Below are 13,059 nucleotides of genomic sequence, written 5' to 3'. Positions count from 1 at the left end.
ATTACCAGGAGTCTCATTTATAAACACTGCGTACACACAAAACGAGGCCTGAAAGAGGCGTACGCCACTTTCCACGCCAAAGTCGTGATCTATAAAAACAGACTTGATGGGAGAAACTCTGACCCGTGCTTACAAACATTTTGGAGACGAGAAATTGGCGACCCAGACGGTGAGGTGGAGCCTGATTGTAGAAATTGTTGAATATTTTTTGGCACACGCCATTTTTAGGTTTCATCCATATGTACATTTTGGATTTTGGAGTTTGGATCCTTCGCACTGTTTTATAAATGAGAGCCCCGGGTCTGAGAGCATCACACTGACAGGATGGAGACGTGTCAAACACGTGTGTATTATATTATTTCACCTTTATCTGTGTTCTTCAGGACTTCAACTACGGAGGCTGTGTAGGTCATAAAGTCTCCCTCTGCTGCTGAAGACATCACCGTCACCTTGTAGGCTGTGAGGAGACAAACAGTGGCGTGTTGTTATTTGTGCGGCTGTGTGACGTCTTATATGAGTTCCTCAATCCCAAACACACACAGAGACGCTGCGTGTCTTCAAACAGACCTCTGATCTGTTTCTGTTTCTGTGACTCACCTGACTCCAGTAAAATGGGAACAGAACACACCTGCAGGTCTGTGTTCGTGCTGCAGCCGGCTGTACGGTGGCTCTGAGAGGTCACACCCACACCTGAACCTGAATCACTAAATCTCATCCTCACCGTATTTGATGTGCGGCTTGCAGGTCTCATCCGTACGTTTGGCTGCTGTCAGAGTCAAGTCGTTGCTTCCTCTGTAGGCGGCGCATGCAGCTAAACAACAACAACAACATCATGTGACTTTACAAATAAAAACATAAACATCATGACACATAAACAACATGTAACACACAATACGTAACGCCCCATGAAAAGATCATAAAAAACAACAAGAACTAGAATTACAGTCTTGCGGTCGTACGCCTCCATGAACCAGAGAAGTTACAGTTACAGTTTGTACCACGTGTGTCCAGACTCACATGACAGAGACATGTCAGAAGGTGAGGCTCAGATATGTATGTTGTTTCACAAACGACAAGATTAGAGTCACCAATTCAGTATCTGACCAAATGTCTCCCCTTCTGTTCCTGAGATATGATGTTTAAATATGATGATGTCACAGTCAAGCTGACCTATGACCTTTTGACCTTCATTATTTTATCCTGTTAGACATTTGTGTCAAGTTTGGTCAGAATTAGTGAATGAATTCTTCAGTTACAGACAAAAACTTGTTTCACAGGGTCACAGTGAACTTTGACCTTGAGTCTAAGTGGACATTTGTGCCAAATTTTTGGAAACGCTCTCAAGGCCTCCTTGAGCTATCACGTTCACGACAAGTCACAGAGACCATTCACCTTTGACCACCGAAATCTAATCAGTTCATCCTTAAGTTCAAGAAAACGTTTGTGCCGAATTTGTGGAAATTCTCTTTTATGATGTCCTTGAGATAATGTGTTCACAAGAATGAGATGGACAGACAGACAATCCAAAAACACATCGGCACAGAGGCATAAAACCAGATTAACACAGAGCAGATGTTACCTGTCATACACTGGCACTGTTCGTCCACACAGAGGCGCTGCAGCTTCTGAGGCTCATAGGAGAAATGTTTGGTGCATTCACTGCCTGCAGGAGAAAAGAAAGAGACAAAAATTTAAAGGAACAATCCAACATTACAAAAAAACAACAACTCTCTGTGTCTGTCTGTCTGTCTGTCTGTCTGTCTCCAGACTCACTTTATGTGAAGTTTCTGTAAATCAGACAGTCTTGGACGTCTTCTGATTGAGCTAGGCTAACAGTTTCCCTCTGCTCCCAGTCTTTGTGCTAAGCTAGGCTAACAGTTTCCCTCTGCTCCCAGTCTTTGTGCTAAGCTAGGCTAACAGTTTCCCTCTGCTCCCAGTCTTTGTGCTAAGCTAGGCTAACAGTTTCCCTCTGCTCCCAGTCTTTGTGCTAAGATAGGCTAACAGTTTCCCTCTGTTCCCAGTCTTTGTGCTAAGCTAGGCTAAACTGGTCCAGGACCTGTCTCTGTGTGGATGCTTCATTCTGACAGCACAAAAATAAAAATGAATGTGAGGAATGACGATGATAAAAACACTCACATGTGAAGATGTTAGGTCACACTATGAGCACTTTTCTTAAATGATTACTGGTGACACTAACAATCAATTAATCAATTAATTGTGATCTCAAAAACCCATAAAAACATTTAGGACTTGTGGACCGCAGACTGAATATAAAGATGGACGACGTGTCTCCTCCTCCCACTGGACAAAAATGAAGCCAAAATATCTGTAGCTGATGATGTTCCCACCCACTCATCTGTCTGCCTTAATTGCGAGTCCTCACAGCTGACAATCGTGAGGTCACACCGGTGTTAATTTCGTTAATGAAAACTATGACGAAAAGTTTTAATCACATAAACAAACATCAGGCCTAGAATGACCTTAAATGATAGAAACCATCTTTGGGGAAAATCTGATGTGTGAGTCTTTAGTTTGTCCCATCCAATGATGTGGAGGGGGCGGGGCTTATGGTCTGTACCACAGCCAGCCACCAGGGGGCGATCCAGATGTTTTGGCTTCACTTCCAGGGAGCTGTCATGTCGTCCATCTTACATACTGTCATTAGTCTTCACTCTCACCTTTGTCCTGAGGCTCATAGACAGTAAACAGGGACTTGCTGGCTCCGCCCACCCTGAACGTGGTCGTGATCCCAAAACCAATGCACATGAAGACGTCCGAGGGAACCTTGCAACCAGACAGGAAGTTATCATAATACAGAGGGACAGATCAAACACAAACTAACATTAATGAAGTAGAATATTACTGAAATGACATGTTTGACTTTCTAAACACAAATCAAATAAACTTCATTATAATGCTTTAAATGTTATCACCTTTATTTATCGTCTTGATTTATAGCTGCAGTTTTCCTACACAAAGAGTTTTCTAAACTTTAACAAACAGCTCACTGAAGCCACGACAGGTTCTAGGTTAAGAGGACAAATATAGATGAGAGGAATCTGACTGTGTGGTTGGTGGTATATCAGCGTTTGGCGTTTGTTGAAGGTTCAGGTGTTGCTGGTGTTTGTGTTACTCACGGAGTCCATCTGAATGATCACAGTGTTTCCTTCCTTCCTGTAGTCGGAGATGGTCGGCTCGTCTGAGTCTCTGAACTGCAAAATAACAGCTCAGTAAAATGATGAACAGAAAAATCATCCAAATAAAACCTGACTGAATGTTTGTGTCCATCCACTCCTGCGTTTTGTGTGCGGGACGAGTCGACAAAATTTGAGTCTTCAGCTGAAAAAAATATTATTTAAGAACAAATGAAATGACTGAAAGGTTTAACAGTCAAGACTTTGATCTATTGAAATATATTTTCCAGCCTGATTGAAAAGTAAAATCAAAAGACCAAATAAACTGAGCACAGCTGATCTCAAGCAGCCAATCAACTGATGGATCAGCTGATTGGTGAAAGGAGTCAGCTGATACATCATATGATTCCTTTCTATGCAACCAATCAGCACATCTCATTCAGGGGGCCCTATTTAAACTGCTCTGGCCTGCCTACTGTTGCTGCTTCCTCTGCAAGCTGCTTTGTAACCTGCCTCCACCCCAGCTCCTCCTTTGCATGTTGTGTCTGACATATCAATGTCATTTCTGTTTGTCATTGATGCTGCTCTGTTCTGTTCCCGGGGGGTCTTTGCTGCTGCTTTCCCTGCCTTAGGCTTTCCGCGTATGCGTGTGGAAGAGCGGAGAGGTGTACTTTCTGCCTTAAAGCTTTCAACGTGGGCATGTGGACGGGCAGAGAGGTGTGCTCTCCACCTTAAGGCTTTCCATGTAGGCGTGTGGAGGGGCAGACAGGTGTGCTCTCTGCCTTAAAGCTTTCAACGTGGGCATGTGGAGGGGCAGACAGGTGTGCTCTCTGCCTTAAGGCTTTCCATGTAGGTGTGTGGAGGGGCAGACAGGTGTGCTCTCTGCCTTAAGGCTTTCCATGTAGGTGTGTGGAGGGGCAGACAGGTGTGCTCTCTGCCTTAGGCAACAGAAAAAAAAGTTTTCTTTGACTAAATTAATTTATTTAAAAGTTGAGCTAAGAAACGTTCACCTGTCTCAGGTCCTCATAGGCAGCGTCCACACCTGTTGGCAGCTGGATCTTCATCACCGTCAGACTGGACTCTGTGAACACCTCGTTAGGAGGAGGTTTATACCTGAAACACACAAACATCGTTATTTAACGTCAGCTAGTTTTCACTTTTAAATGATTTTTTTTTTTTTTTTTTTTTTTTAATGAACTGATTGGTCCTCAGAAGATTTTAGAAAGAATTTTGGCTCGTCTGATGCAGATCACTTCCCTCAGGTCAGTTCACAACGAGTCATCAAGGACTCACCTGTAGAAATGGCTAATAATGTCCCAACAGCAAGAGATCCAGGGCCTTTGGATTTGTTACTTACTCATCAGCAGATGAAGTTGATGCTGCCATGGCTGCCCGCCCTCATAAGGTTAATGGGAGAGTTCTTGAACCTAAACGAGCGAGGACTCAAACAGGCCAGGTGCCCATGTAACCGTGGAAAAGATCTTTGTTGGGGGCATCAAGGAAGATACAGAGGAGTCGTACCTGCGAGACTGTTTCACACAGTTTGGCAAGACTGAAGTCACTGACATCATGACCGACCGCAATACAGGAAAGAAGAGGGGAATTGCATTTGTTACCTTTGATGATCACGATTCAGTCGACTCAGAAATATCACACTATCAACTCCCACAACTGTGAAGTACGGAAGGCCCTCACAAGACAGGAAATGCAGACTGCAGGAATGAGCATGATCGGTCGCAGCACTGCTGCACTGCAGCAAGGCCCTATGACTGCAACAGATTCAGTCAGGGTGGCAGAGGCAGATATGACGATGGTCCTTACAATTGTAATGGGGGTGGTGGCTATGGAGGTGGTCCTGGCGCTCCTGGTTGATACGATAATGGTGGCTTCAATCAGGGGTTTAACCAGGGCTACAGCCAGGGTGGTGGAGGAGGCGGCGGAGGCAATAACTACAACAACATGGGCCACTACGACTCACAGGCCTCCAACTCTGGCCCAATGAAGAACAACTATGGTGGCGGTGTTGGCAGGAACTTTGGTGGCAGCTACGGAGGTGGCTCCAACAGCAGTGGATATGGCTGTCAAGCATGATTTTGAAATGTGAATTGGACTGAGTACTTAGAAGAGGAGAGCAAGTGACGTGACAGGGCAGCTGCAGGTTCACCTCCTAAATCTGCTCAGCCAAACAGTTGTGGCAGGTTACAGCTACTGCAAGGAGAGATGTACAGTAGATAAATCATGGAGGGTCTTCATTTAAACGTTCTGTGTTTTCTTCATCTAAATGTGTTTCTGGAAAGCTAGCACTCCAGTGAGCTTTTTATGTAGATTGTTTTTTTTCTGGTTTTTATTTGTAACTGCATCCAGTCAAGCTGAAACAACCCATCTTTCAGTTTAAAAAGAAAGAATTTCCAAGAATGACAAAAACACAACCACTCTTATTTTCAAAAAAGAGCACATTATATTAAACTGCATTTCTGCCAATATATCGTTTCAATATATAGTTTCAGTTTACTCACTTTACACAGGCGACCAGGTGAGGAGAACGCATCGTGGAATCTGAGGAAGAGAAGAAGAAATGAACTCTGGAAACTGTCCGACAGGTCGATGCACACAAGATGCTCAACTAACTAAACAGTTATGTCATTATGAATACTTTAATTATTCTAGCGCTCTTGTGGAGGACAGTGTGTCATTGTACACAAATGTAACGATGATAAAGTTGAATTGAATACTCACTGGTGTCGGGGCCGACCGCCTCGATGGTGAGGTCAAAGTTACAGTTCAGTGAGGGCGGGGTGGTCTCATAATAAACTGTCCTCATCTGGAGGCACAGTCGGGGAGAGTCAGATGGCATTCTGGGACATTTTCACATGGATAAATGTGACACCGTATTAAACCACACCCACCTTCACTTTGGACACACCGCTCCCATAACCTGTAGATACATCAATGACATCATCCGTCGTCACCTGAGAAACAAAAAAACAGGAAGACAGTTCAGAAGAGTTTTAAAGACGTATTGCAGTAGAAATAAATCCTTTTGAAACTGGGGCGGCATGAGCAGAGAAAACACAGAGAAAGGGTGGTGGCATTCCCTTTGCTCAAGAAGTGAAAATCCTACAACTACCAGAATGCACTGCAACGGACCAGACCAGTAAATGCTCATCAGTAAGTTTAAATATGTTTCTGAAAACATCTGAGGCGAGAAACAGACGACGCAGCAACAGAATCCAGGTTCAGATTTGATCAACTCTGCTTAGTTTTACTGTTCGATCTGCGTTAGAGAGAAAAAGGGGCGGGTCTCTGTCTCAATCAGCTTCCATAATCTTTGTGTCTGTGGTGGCAGGCATACTAAAAAAAGAACTACAACCTGTAGCTCAAGCAACAGTCTGAGAGCCAGCCCGAGACAGGCCGAGAGCCAGCCCCAACACAGCCTGAGAGCCAGCCCGAGACAGGCCGAGAGCCAGCCCCAACACAGCCTGAGAGCCAGCCCGAGACAGGCCGAGAGCCAGCCCCAACACAGCCTGAGAGCCAGCCCGAGACAGGCCGAGAGCCAGCCCCAAAAAAGCCTGAGAGCCAGCCCGAGACAGGCCGAGAGCCAGCCCCAACACAGCCTGAGAGCCAGCCCGAGACAGGCCGAGAAAGTTTGAGAACTAGCCAATCTTTTCACTAGCTCTCAGGAGATGGTCGTAACTCTGTGTCTCTTTAACCACAGCAGAGTAGCAACCAGACCTGTCTCCCTGTCCTGCACCTGTCTCATCCTCACCTGGATGGGCGTGGCCACAGGTCGGCTCTGGCTCAGCCTGACTCGTTCCAACGCTCCTTTCCTGCCTTGGCGGACGTTGATCTCCTGATTGAGGATGGCTCGAGGGACGATTCTGCTGTACTCTGCCACTGCCTCCAGAGTCAAGACTGTGTCCTGGAGACAGACAGAGAGGGACAGGGACAGGTCAGAGATCAAAGGTTAACCAATCAATATCTGTGTGTCTGTGTGTGTGTCTCTGTGTGTGTGTGTACCTGTACAGAGTAGAAACCCTGTCCGTAGTGCTGATCCTGGGTCAGCCAGGACAGGATGGGGTTGGCATAGTGGATCCTCCCCTTCAACACAAACAACACGTCTCATTTCAAACACCAATAGTCAATAATGTTGATGTGAACACTGAATCTGATCGATCACTGATAGATATAAATATACAACTTGTTTCTGGTCCTAAAGTCTGTTTACATGTTTACATTTATCGGGCCTGTGAATTATTATTATTTTTTGTTTAAATTAAATAAACAGCAGGATGAAGAGTCTGTGGTCGGAGGTGATGCACCTGAAACCACCTGACTGTGATGTCACGGTGTACCGACACGCCCGGCAGTACATTGTGACATCACTGTAACAAGGTGAGACATTAATGAGACGTTTACCTGCTCAGTGATGATGTGAGAGAAAAGGTAAACAATCGACAGACAGGAAATAAACAATCAACAGGAAGCAGCAGCACCTTCAGCAGTGTAGTCAGCAGGACGTACGCCGTCGTCTCCACCGTCTGACCGCTCGTCTCGTCGGGTCTCAGCCAATCAGCTGTCACGCTAGACTCCTGCCAGTACCTGAGCACAGCAGGATTACCTGCGCACACACACACACACACACACACGTTTTATAAATGAATATGAATAACGATATAAACATTGAATCCTGCTGGTTCTAGTAACAACAAACAAACAAACAAACAAACAAAGCAGCACCTTTGTTTCGAGCGAGTTTCTCCAGACTGCTGAGCAGCGTGGACGCCGCCATGCTGTTGGGGTCATGAAGGGTCAGTGCGTAGGTCGCAACCGCACGCACATACACACTCTTCACTCCTGGGGCATGCTGGGAAATGTAGTTTGCTGCAGACTTCATGCTGTCATCGTGGAACTGAGGAGAGGAGAGGAGAGGGGAAACAAGGAGGGAGGAGAGAAGGAGAGCAGCGAGGAGAGGACACAAGGAGTCAGGATGTAATTTAAAATCATGAGTAACACACACCTGTTGATGTGCTGCAGGAGGACTGAGGTGAGGAAGAGGAGGAGGATGAAGACATGAGAAGAGGAAGAGAAGGATAAAGGAGAGGATGAAGGTGTGTCCTCACCCGGAGCTGCAGGATGGGATCTTTGATGCTCGTCGCTCGGTGTAAGGCGATCAGCACGAAGGACGTCACATACACTGATTGGTCGACCTCAGCTGTCCCTGCGGCCTGCAGCCAATCAGAGCACAGCAAAGTTTAGTCAAAACCAAGACAGGAAGGAGGAGGAGGACGAGAAAGAGGAGGAGGAGGAGGAGTGTCTCTTACCATGATTTTGTTGGGTTTGTAGGACGAGTTGTCACTGAAGGATCCGTCCTGCTGCTGAGAGCTGCGGATCAACCAGGACACTGAGTCTGACAGAGACTGATGGTCCACAGAGACCACTGGGTCCACCAGAGACAGAGTCTTCACCACCAGGGCCGTCAGCCTGACAGACAGGGACAGAGATAGAGACAGGGACAGACAGGTATCACCGGATGGAGCCAAAGTAGTAGAAATAAATCCAACACAAACTGAGTCTGAGTAAACTCTGATTAAATATGACGGTGGGACTCAGTTTGAAGGTTACTGTTTTGGGGTGATGTCCTCACCAGGTGCTGGGTTCTCTCTTCGTCCACATGCTGTAGCTGAAGTCTTCATGTCTAAATGAGGTGATACCAACCAGACCTGCACACACACACACACACACACACACACACACACACAGTCAGTACCCTCCTCAGGTCTCATCAGCGTCGTCTCTTCATCGTGTCCTCACCTTCTCTGATCTTCTGTTTCAGATCATCAGAGTTCTTACGGATGTCCGTCCCCAGGACTCCCCAGCTTCCTGTCGTCTCCAGGTACTGGTACACCTGGACCAGAGGGAGGAGGCCACCGAGCTCCGCCTCCGCCGAGCCAGCCGGCAGGTTGACGAGCTGTCGGAGGCCCTCTGGGCTGTGCATCACTGATATGACATCACCAAGAACCTCACCTGGACCATACAACACACACACCTGTAGTTAAACTGACGGTCAACCTTCATTTTCAAAATATCTGTCCACACGAAAACGCAAAAATGACCCCAAACATTTGGCGAGCCAGCAGGAGGCGATAAAGGCTACGTATACGTTACGTCATACACCAGAGGAGATTCTGAGCATGTGCAGTGAGCTTATTTTACTTTTTGCTTTATTTCTTATTTCTTTATCTGATGTTATTTATTCAACATTTTCCTGGTACACGACCCGAGGAGCTGTGGAGAAATCAGAACGTGATTCATGTGAACTGGTCGTCTGCTGTTGTTGTTTTTAGAGCATGTTCGTTACACAAAGCAACAATGGACATGTGTGAACTGGAGAGATGATGCCATGGTTTTCACCTGGATACAAAGTAACTGGAGTTTCTGAAATCTGCACCTTAGACTGCGTCTTCATGACGTGCAAAAATACTTTCAAGGCTGGAATCAAACCTGTGACACTCTGGTGGAGCTCAGCTTTTATACCTCTACTCTGTTGGCATCATGTGACCTCTCCTCAGCTTCTGAAATTAACTGCACACAGCTCTGTAGTTCTGTAGCTCTGCAGCTCTGTAGTTCTGTAGCTCTGCAGCTCTGCACCACAGTACATCTGTCCACATCTTACCACTGATCATGATCATCCTCTCCACAGCTGTGTTTGGAACGATGTTGGTCGGCAGGTTGTTCTTCAGCTCCACTGTTCTCTTCTCCGAACCTACAGCAGCAACACAGAGAGGAGAGATGTCAGCCATCACTGTTCTCCTGTCAGAGCAGAACAGTTGAACACAGAGCAGCTGACAGGACGGAGTTAATGTACCGTAGAGTCCCTGAGGGTCCAGTGTTCCTCCAGAAAACACCTCCTTCTTCAGTCCTTCAGGCTGAAACACGTAAACAACATACAAAAGGTCAGTTCACTGGTTCACATCAAAAAAATGTTCGATACCTGTGTCTGATGTTTCTGCTCTCTGATTCAACTCGTCATGGGGACATTGATCCTTTCTCACAACCTGATCTGTTTCTAAGACATCAGAAACTTTTAAAATCCACGTGAACATGTTGGTCTGACTGAAATCGTACAAAATGGAATTTCTTGAAGTAAGACTCAGGCTGCTTTCAGACCTAGAGTTGTCTCCTTTGTATTAAGACCACCTCTTCAAGAAGGTCTCATTCCGGTTGTTTCACACCTGCATGAACGAACCACACTGAGGGGGCAAACCAACCTGAGTTTGACTGAACTGAACCATGCAGGGCAGCTGTGAAAGCAGCATTACGTTAATCATTCAAGACAATAGGCCTATTTTGCTACGTAGTTAACTAACTTTGTACGTGACAGCAAGCTAATGTTAGCTAACAATAGCTTGCTGATTGCTTTGTAATGTTAGCTGATAAAATAATTTACAAACAGTAAGCTAGTTAGTATCATAGAGCCAACAGTATGATGGCGGTTGGTCACACTCAGTGTCATTGTCTTGGTCGATGCTCCGGTGCTCGGCTCACTCTTGGCTACAGAGTGCGCTGGATGTTTTTAACCTGAAAATCACCAACCCTGTGTCCCTCATGATCGCTCTGGGTTTATAAACACTTTTACTGTCACAGTATGATGTTTGTTGGTGGGCGGGGCTTAGCTGGAGGCAAAACAGTTCTCCACAGACATTAGCTAGCGCTAGCTAACATGTTCTGTTGTCTTGTTTTAGACGATGGAGGAAGATGATGTGAGTGGTGCGTTCAGAAACACTCATTGTGAGTGTGGGAGCGCACTCTGACACAAACTGGAGCGTTGATAAATTGGGAGCGCTGTCTGAATGTAGCGTTGGGTTATCCAGAGCAGCGCACTCTCAGAGTGGCAGAGCGCACTCTGGACACTCTGTCTGTGGAGACGGAGCAGCAGAGCGCCGAGCGGAGTGAATGTGTGATTAACTTAACCGTTGGTTCATTCATGTAGAAATATAACGCTGCGTTTCTTCCACCAACAGGGCTCTCATTTTAGTGTAGAGCGTCAGACTGAATTTACCAACGCACCATGTCAGGTCACTCACTCTCTGGGACCGCCAGTGTTACTTGAATAAGTAAACACTGACCAACGGGACCAGACTGGCCGACCCGTATGCTCTCACTCAGTGGATGGATGATGTCACAGGAAGCCAATCTTACAAAGGAGGACCACACTTGTTTGTTTTGCTATGGAAGCTAACGTTAGCTAATGTGCTAAAAAGTTAGCGTTGCAGAGAAATCCAATCTTCCTCTTAATCCCTCCCCAGTTTCTGATGAGGTGGACATGATAACCCTTAATACACATAACCTTATTCATCCCTACAACAGGAAATACTTTTTCCCTAACCTGATATGAAGTGTGCGCTGCACATGTGAGCATTTTTGATGATGGCCTCCGTCCAGTCCTTTGGTCTTATCACATTTAACCATAGTTGTCTTTGTTTTTGTTGACGGGCAGTGGCGGCTGGTTTTGAGCCATGACTCCTTCTATTCTGGCTCCCAATAACACAACAAGACAAACACATTTTAACACTCCTATGGAGCCTACAGCCCTGTGGGGGAGAGGCAGCTGCACCTCCAGCTGATAACATGATGTCATCGTGATGATGTCATGATGTCAGCCCTAAAAGGGTCTTTATATCTACAGTTCATACTCCATTCATTCATTCATTCATTCAGTCATCTGTGTCCGTACCACCACCCGCAGCTTCTTCTCCAGGATGTCTCTGTCTCCTTGGCGTGTCCTCAGGGTGAAGGTCAGGGTGTGTTCTCCAGCCTCCAGGCCCAGTAGAGTGAAGGTCACCTTCCCCACCTCGCCTGCAGGCAGGAGCGTCCAGCTGCAGGAAGTGGAGTGCAGCCCCGTCCCACCAGAAGCCGGCTTAGACTGCTGCAGGCACAACGCTGGGCCGACCGTCAACGTCACGCAGTACTGAGGATGACACAAGTGTTAGCACTCCACTGTAAACTACAACTCCCAGCAGGCTCTGACAGAGAGCCACAGAGGATCACAGCATCGTGTAGTGGACTGCAGCTGGTACCGAGATGCTGTCGACCTGCTGGTTGTACACGGAGCCCTTCAGCTCCAGCTGTTCTCCTCTGACCACCTGATAGGGCAGCGGGACGTCCACGCTGAGCGGCAGACTGACTGACACCTGGACCGGCTCCGCAACACATATACCTGCAGAGACAGAGACAGGTCAAACACCTCAACCGGCTCTGATCAGTTTTATAATCTAAAGCCTTTTTTCACACATCAGGTGTTTTTTGAGCAGAAGAGCTTTTTATCGTGTCTGTGCTGCAAGAACCAGGAATGAGCCAAGTTTTTAAAAAGGCTTTCTGAGGGACTATTTCGGCATCCAGCACAAGAGGAACCACAGTGACCTTAAACTCTGACCTTTGACCACCAAAATCCAATCACTTTATTGTTTAGTCTGAGTGAACTTTTGTGCCAAATTTGAAGACATTCCCTTGAGGCGTTCTTGAGATCTCACGTTCACAACGATGGGACGAATGGCTGACGAATCAGCTCCTCTCAGCTGCAGCTCCTCCTCTGAGTCGGCGATGGACGAAACACCACCTACCTACACAGGTGATTTAATGTCTCACAGGTCCTCCGCCACTTTGTCCTCAGCTGAAACTGAAGTCTTGTGAAGAACGCGGGCATTGACCAGCTACTTCCTGCATGCTAAACAAGCTAACTCCCCCTGAGTCTGAAGGAAACGTACCATTCTTGAACATGCCGACGGCCTTGATGTCCCAGGTGGTCAGAGAGTCTGGTAGAGACATGATGGCTGATATCTGTCCGACCCTGAAGACACAAAGTACAAAGACATTTAGGAAAGTCCTCGATACTGAGATGGGTGGACGTCAAACAAACAAACAAACA

At 46.6% G+C, this 13,059-nt stretch overlaps 1 protein-coding gene and 1 pseudogene across 1 annotated transcript in view; one reads left to right on the top strand and one right to left on the bottom strand.

Moving 5' to 3' along the window:
* Positions 1-13,059, bottom strand: part of c5 (complement component 5) — a 29,083-nt gene that overhangs the window by 3,552 nt on the left and 12,472 nt on the right. The window contains exons 19-40 of the mRNA XM_078171149.1: positions 12,899-12,981; positions 12,212-12,351; positions 11,869-12,102; positions 10,000-10,060; positions 9,808-9,897; positions 8,946-9,158; positions 8,779-8,854; positions 8,456-8,615; positions 8,255-8,359; positions 7,872-8,043; positions 7,628-7,752; positions 7,152-7,232; positions 6,901-7,053; positions 6,041-6,103; positions 5,871-5,955; positions 5,651-5,690; positions 4,145-4,247; positions 3,138-3,212; positions 2,679-2,784; positions 1,580-1,663; positions 722-811; positions 365-457 (exon numbers count right to left, since the gene is read on the bottom strand). Of these exons, the coding sequence (XP_078027275.1) occupies positions 365-457; positions 722-811; positions 1,580-1,663; positions 2,679-2,784; positions 3,138-3,212; positions 4,145-4,247; positions 5,651-5,690; positions 5,871-5,955; positions 6,041-6,103; positions 6,901-7,053; positions 7,152-7,232; positions 7,628-7,752; positions 7,872-8,043; positions 8,255-8,359; positions 8,456-8,615; positions 8,779-8,854; positions 8,946-9,158; positions 9,808-9,897; positions 10,000-10,060; positions 11,869-12,102; positions 12,212-12,351; positions 12,899-12,981 (2,432 nt within the window). The remainder of the gene's footprint in view (positions 1-364; positions 458-721; positions 812-1,579; positions 1,664-2,678; positions 2,785-3,137; positions 3,213-4,144; positions 4,248-5,650; positions 5,691-5,870; positions 5,956-6,040; positions 6,104-6,900; positions 7,054-7,151; positions 7,233-7,627; positions 7,753-7,871; positions 8,044-8,254; positions 8,360-8,455; positions 8,616-8,778; positions 8,855-8,945; positions 9,159-9,807; positions 9,898-9,999; positions 10,061-11,868; positions 12,103-12,211; positions 12,352-12,898; positions 12,982-13,059) is intronic.
* LOC144464325 (heterogeneous nuclear ribonucleoproteins A2/B1 pseudogene) lies at positions 4,447-5,377 on the top strand (annotated as a pseudogene).

This window comes from Epinephelus lanceolatus, chromosome 9 (genome assembly GCF_041903045.1).
Source record: "Epinephelus lanceolatus isolate andai-2023 chromosome 9, ASM4190304v1, whole genome shotgun sequence".
Lineage (NCBI taxonomy): Eukaryota > Metazoa > Chordata > Actinopteri > Perciformes > Serranidae > Epinephelus > Epinephelus lanceolatus.
Note: the sequence above shows the minus strand (reverse complement) of the source record. Positions and strands in the feature narration are given on the sequence as shown.